This window comes from Triticum aestivum, chromosome 2A, assembly GCF_018294505.1.
Source record: "Triticum aestivum cultivar Chinese Spring chromosome 2A, IWGSC CS RefSeq v2.1, whole genome shotgun sequence".
NCBI classification, from domain to species: Eukaryota; Viridiplantae; Streptophyta; class Magnoliopsida; order Poales; family Poaceae; genus Triticum; species Triticum aestivum.
In genome coordinates this window covers 217175417-217181863 of record NC_057797.1, presented here as the reverse complement: position 1 = coordinate 217181863, position 6447 = coordinate 217175417, and the positions used below count along the sequence as shown (strand labels likewise).

General features: G+C 41.7%; 1 protein-coding gene across 2 annotated transcripts; it reads right to left on the bottom strand.

Annotated features, from left to right (window-relative positions):
- Window positions 1-311: 311 nt before the first annotated feature.
- On the bottom strand, window positions 312-4409 carry LOC123188425 (polyadenylate-binding protein RBP45). 2 transcript variants are annotated; one of them, XM_044600530.1, is made up of 7 exons: window positions 3882-4409; window positions 2726-3206; window positions 1438-1493; window positions 1236-1366; window positions 1048-1141; window positions 759-980; window positions 312-539 (listed from the first exon to the last, which is right to left on the bottom strand). In XM_044600530.1, the coding sequence occupies exons 1-7, from the start codon at window positions 4287-4289 to the stop codon at window positions 537-539; spliced, it is 1395 nt and encodes a 464-aa protein (XP_044456465.1). In that variant the 5' UTR covers window positions 4290-4409; the 3' UTR covers window positions 312-536. The 2 variants fall into 2 exon arrangements, with proteins under 2 accessions (XP_044456465.1, XP_044456466.1); XM_044600531.1 differs by having other exon boundaries at window positions 1438-1490.
- Window positions 4410-6447: the final 2038 nt, after the last annotated feature.

The window sequence follows — 6447 nt, the reverse complement described above, 5'->3', positions numbered from 1 at the left end:
TTGGTATCGGTCTACCTGCAGATTATTATTTTGATTTGCTCTTTCCTTAGATCTCCGTTCCTCGCGCTTTTATAGAAGAAAATAGTAGGATCGGTTTACCAGCAGATGATGATTTTGATTTGCTCTTCCAACATGACACTAGAGTTATTTTGATTTGCTGTTTTTGCTTATTTGAGGCATTCTCACAACAACAAAATGGCAGACTACATAAGCCTTTTGGTTCAAGCTCTCAGCTAAAATTTGCACAAGTTGAGCCGCTCTGTTCAGCTCTCACCCAAAAGCCTTAACTATCAACGCAAAAACCAAGAACCTGGTGATCCAAAATAACATTAAAAGCTTAACTCAGTCATGGACATAGTTCGATAATTTAAAACCAAGAGAAGCACTGAATAGAACTAGAGCTACTGCCCAACAGTCAAAGTACTACTAGATACGACCCATCTTACAAACAAGGACACCTATACGATAACTCATGACGCGGTAGCATTCAGTTCATGCAGCTCTGAATCTCTGATTGCGCTCCATCGCCTCAATGGTCACTGCAAAATATTAGGTAGCCAGGTTAGTCATCAGCCAAAGACAAGCCATCATTTAAGCATGTGAACAATGTTAACAATCACTAAAATCAGCCAACAAATTGCAGTTTGAGAGGCGTATTTGTATCATTTCTTTGTTTATTTGCACAGACAAATTTCAAAAAGATTGTTTTAGATGAAATCACTAAGGCAGTAGCATATATTGGGTTGTCAATTCCTTGCCTGCTGTGGGGGCTGCTGCTGTTGCTGCTGTGGTGGCTGCTGCTGTGGAGGTTGCTGCTGCTGAGATGGCTGCTGTTGCTGCTCGTAACTGCCATAACCAGAGTATCCATAGTTTTGCATGCTAGGATCTTGCGCATTGGGTGCACCATAGTATGCATCAGGACCCTGTTGATATCCATAGTAGCTGTTGCCATTACCCTGGTTTGCATCCTGCTGGGGAGGCTGACAAAACGATGTTTGGGTTAGAATGATACACACGTCAAGATTTAACAGCTAACAGCTACAATACCTGTTTGTTTTGGCTACGGCCCCATGAAAGGCGAACATTGGAACTACCAATCTGAGACCCATTCAGCGCACTGATGGCCTGCTCAGCGCACGCCCTGAAAGTAGAGCAGTGACGAGAGCAACAATTAGGTCATGGATATTATTAGCTCGTATGTACTACTAGTAAAAAAACCTGGAGATTTTCTTAACCTGCTGGTAAATTGGACAAATCCACAACGCTTGCCTACAGGAATCTTCACATAACCAACTTCGCCATATGGAGTAAAAACTTGCCTTAGATAGTTCTCATCTATATTGGAATCTAACCCGCCCACAAAGATCTATCGCACAAGTATGAAAAATAAGGAAACATCAACTCTCACAATTTAGAAAAATATAACAAGGTACTCACTGTAGTATTGTTGGGATCATTCGCCGCCTCATTTACTTGAGAGCTCTGGTACCCTGCTGCCGTAACAAAACATACAGACATAATTAACTTCCGAAAGGATAACCATAGAAACAAAATGCAAAACCTAAAGCTGGCAAACCCAACTGGGTGCTCAGACCTACCACAGTAGACAAAAGAACTAATACACATGAAGCAGGAAAGTACAAATATATCATCAACCTAATCATGAAGTACATGCAAATGCTGCTATTTCACTACAACAAATCAACCATCACACAAAGAAGCCATTGTCAACCAAGGGAGGTACATCCTTGCTTCACAAATTTAATTCGACCATTGCATGTGTCAGATTGGCTGTAAAAGAAAATGAAGCCTAGGAGCATGGCTGTCAGTAAACAGGTTAGCTTGCCGTCCTATTTTTGCGCAAATGCCATAATATTGATGAACTGGAATTAGCCTCCTCTGTTGCAACATGCAGCACACAACTAATAGTGCTAGGAAGGAAACCATTTGCTTTAATATTTGTTGCCCAGTATAATATATTTAGTGCAGGCCATCTCAAACCTAAACCTTGTCCATCCAAAAAAAAGGGAAGGCAACCAATTACTTGTGTATGCAAGGACAGTTTATTCAAGGACTAACGGAAGATAGAACAAATGTTATGTGCACTACAAAAGATTAGGTGCACAAACAAGGAATGGGAGTTCGAGGGAAAAGAATATTTAAGATGGGAATTACAAACTGTTTGGGAGTGTAGATAGAGAATATCATTTGAAGTATATAGAAAAAGCTTCAAGTAAGGAAAAATCCCCCCCCCCCCCCAAAAGTCGCAAAATTAAAACACTGACCTAACTGAGGCCACAGATTACAGGAGACATCTATCTCAGCTGAAGATATTTCCAGGCACTAAATGAAGATGGCATGGCATCCTGCTTTGAGAAACATGAATTGTGTTTAGTTTATTCATTACTTAGTTGTGTTCATTTATCCCAATCTTTACAAATGAAAGAGCGGGAAGGACATATATCTGTTTATAGCAACAGAAGCTGTGCTGGCTACCCTGAACTGGACTGAGTAGAAAGATAAGAAGTGCTAAAAGAACACTCTCATCGAGGAAGCAAACAGGGAACAATCAGAGTGTAAACAGATTGAGTTGGCCTACAAAATGGTGTGCCCACAAGAGAGGATCTAAATATCATTACTCCCTACAAGATTCTATACAAGCAGGTGACGAAACAGCAGAAAATAATTAATATTCTATGAGGAAAAAGTTTTCCAGTTCACGTACCATTAGTTGAATATGTCTGCTGAGTACCTATATTCTTCTTGTTAGCTGCAGGCCCAATCCTCATTTGTCTTGTAGACAATGGCACTCCATTCATCTCAGTCATAGCACGTGTCTGCTCATTTAGATCTCCAAAGCGTACAAAACCATATCCTTTGGAGCGACCAGTGGCCCTGTCAGTAACAACATTAGCACCTTTAACTGATGGGTAGGTGGCTTTGAATATCTCTTCCAACATGGCGTCAGTAACATCAGCAGCCAAATCACCAACAAATATTGTGTGATCAGAACCATCGTCACCCCGCTTGTCACCAGCACTACAAGAAGCCCAGTTTAGCTTAAAAACTTGTTCAACATTAGGCATCATCTGCCCATTAAAGGTCCCCAGAGCATATTCCGCAGCAGCTCGAGATTGAAATTCAATAAAACCATAACCCTCGGGCTGCCCAGTATGTTTGTTGCGGATGATTTTCACTGAGGTGACCTGCAATTTCTAGAGAACATTAATACCCAATACATGAAGTACTTATACAAAAGCAAGTGCATACAATGACAATGTTTCCAGAAATACTAGGAAAAAACAATAAGTGAAATTATTATAACAGATATACAATATTTAATCCAGAGATCACACTTCCAGGGTGGCGAAAGACAATTGATGGAAATGTATAGAACGCCAAAACATAGATACATGAACATGCTACCATATACTACTCCCTCCTCCGCAACTTAATATATGACATTTTTTGACACATCACTATCTTATATTGAGTTACAGAGGGAGTATTTAATATGACACCTTTATTTGTCTTTATACAGCACATTTATCAAGTTGCGCTACCTACAACAGGTCTATATTGAGCATGCCGCACATCACAGGTAAAGATCAAACAGTAATGCTTAAACAAGTGATATGACAGCTTGTAACCGTCTGTGCATAACATGTTTCAAAATAACAGCAAAGGCTGATCTAAATTAACAATAATGCATGCCTTTGCTAACCCCACAAAGCAAACACTGAGTCACTTCCTATGGTACATGTGAAAATAGGATAGAAAACGCTCAGTATGAATACCCCAACATAATCCATCATTTAAGCACACACATTGGAAGTGTAAATTTGTAATGCGACAATTCTCTCAGTAGATAGAGGCATCACCTGCTGCGGCCCCACAGGAGCAAAGGCGTTGTAGAGGTAGGTCTCATCCATCCAGTACTGGAGATCTCCGATCCACAGCGACCTGATATCCTCGCCTCCGGAAGGCGGCCCGCCAGCCATCTGCGCTCCGTACTGCGGCGGCGGCGGCGCGTAATGCTGCGGCGGCGGCGCGTACTGCTGAGGAGGCTGAGGCGCGTACTGCGGCGGCGGGGGCGCGTACTGCGGAGGCATATGCTGCTGCGGATGGCCCCACATAGCCGGCGGGGGTCCCTGCTGGTAGTACTGCGGCGGCGCCTGGTAGTACTGCGGCGGCGGGGGGGGCTGCTGCAGAGGAGGCGGCGGAGCCCCAGAGGCCTGCGGCTGAGGCGCGTGCTGGCCGTTCATTGGCGGCTGGTATGTTGGCTGCATCGCGACGTATCGCCGCCTCCCCGGTTCCGGCGGCGGCTGATGCGGATGCGAAACCCTAAAAACCTCGGAGGGGGAGAGAAAAACAGAGAGGGGCAGGGTTTAGATGCGGTGGAGACGGGAGGCGACGGAAACCGTGGGACAGGTCAGAGTTTAATGGGCCGGGTTGGGGGGCCGGCTCGTTGTGTTGTTGTCTCGGCCACGATTGGATTCTCTCCCGTTTTCCCCGGGCCAGGCTGGCTGCGAATCCGAGGTCGTCCCAGCAGTTTGATTGGTTTTGCCTAAAAAAGAGCAGTTTGATTGGTTTTGCCTAAAAAAGCAGTTTGATTGATGTACTAATGCATGTTTGTTTGTTTTTTGCGGGTTGGTGTAATGCATGTTGAATTCAACTGAGCACTTTTTTGAAGAAAACTTCCGATATATTTATCAACTGTCAATGTAGTATAAAGAACACCAAAAGTACAAATTACATCCAGGTTCTTAGATCATTTAGCGACGACTACAAACACTGGAGCGCGTCGAAGGCGCGCCGTCATCATCGCCCCTTCATCATCGAAGCCGAGCAAACCTTATGTAGTAGAAAGCCAAGAAGTCATCATGTTAAGGCCTTCAGAACCAGCGCACCAGAACAGAAACCGTCGAAAAAATCAACTGAGCACCTCCCGGTTGCATAGGATTGGCCATCTCGTGCACCAGCAAATACGTAGTACCCAATTAAGTAGAGGAGAGGCGGAGAAAGACAACTCAGTAGTTGTGTTTCAACAAAGCAAATTCCAGAGTTGGCCACCCGTCCTAACGAGAAAATTTTCATTCTTGTTTGTATATATGGCCATAACAATCAACTGATGTTCACAGATAAATAGTATTTTTTGTGTTAAGTCGTCAATTTTCCTTTTGTCATGTGACCCAGAAAAAATATGTGATTACGCAAAGTCTCATGTATGCGTCATAATTATCTTGTTGTCTCTTTATTGTAATGTATTTCATAACATTTAAATTTTGTACACACATATGGCATATATTGTTTTATTTATGCTCTGAGACCTATTTTTATGTCGTGCTCCAAGCATTCTGATTTTGCTTTACTTATTCCAGCTGGCAAATCCCTAATGCTAAAAGGTACTACATGTTTTTTATGTACTCCCTTCATCCGGAATTACTTGTCGAATAAATGAATGTATTTAGAAATATGATGTATTTTAGTTCTAAATACATCTTTTTTAATCATTTTTTTGCGTCAAGTAATTCCCGATTGGGGGGGGGGGGGTGTTGAAGTTCCTAAGAATTTTTTTGCTTCCATTTATGTTAACATGATATTCTAACTTTAGATAAAAAAAACATGATATTCTAACTATGATACAGTTTCCTATTTGCGTAGGATTAGTATCAATTGGAACAAAAGCTTTGTAAGAGGAAAACGTGCAATATGGTAATGTTTACCTCATGCGATTGGTATTTCTTCATGAGCTCAACGAATGTATGCCCAATTTATTTTCTGTTGGGCAAGTTTCCCTCCGTGTCTCGCGAGCAGCAATACAAATTGCAAAATAAATCCAATTATTCGTCACCCTGAATGAGTAATAGTTATTCTTCACCCCACCTTTATTTTACCATCAATCCACTATAATTTTACGTTCCATAAGTTGTGTCTTATTTTCGACGCAAAAAGATACCGTAAAAAAATATATAATCACCGTAAAAAATATTTTATGTTACGTAGACTAGAAGAATTGCTTCCATACAAATATAGATTTGCTTCCATACTTTGCCTCCAAATCATTATGATACTATTTTCGTAGACTAGAAGAATTGCTTCCATACAAATATAGATTTGTTTCCATTAAAAAGAAAAAGAAAAATTATATCATACCAAATAACATGGGGAGTGCTTTCATGGTGATGATCGTGTCTCTCCATTAAATATAGAATTTACTTTTGTGATGGTCAGTAAGCTCCATTACATCTACTGCGGCCGGTGACATACACTGCGATCAAAAGTGTGAGGACCTTTTCCCTTGCACTGTTGCCACACAGACATATGTGATGCTTTTTCCTAACTTCCTATGTGCTTCCTGCAACTCGAGTACATAAACATGCAATGGAGTTAACAAACTATGATGAACAAATCCAAGAGATGAGAAGAAAGAACTCGAGAACTACA

Bases quoted from the DNA above. Each gene is read 5' to 3' on its own strand.
- LOC123188425 (XM_044600530.1), bottom strand. From the start codon at position 4,289: ATGCAGCCAACATACCAGCCGCCAATGAACGGCCAGCACGCGCCTCAG. The intron at 3,207-3,881 runs GTGATGCCTCTA...TAGAAATTGCAG, and splicing joins CTCCTGTGGGGCCGCAGCAG to GTCACCTCAGTGAAAATCAT. The intron at 1,142-1,235 runs GTTAAGAAAATC...CTCTACTTTCAG, and splicing joins TTTGTCCAATTTACCAGCAG to GGCGTGCGCTGAGCAGGCCA.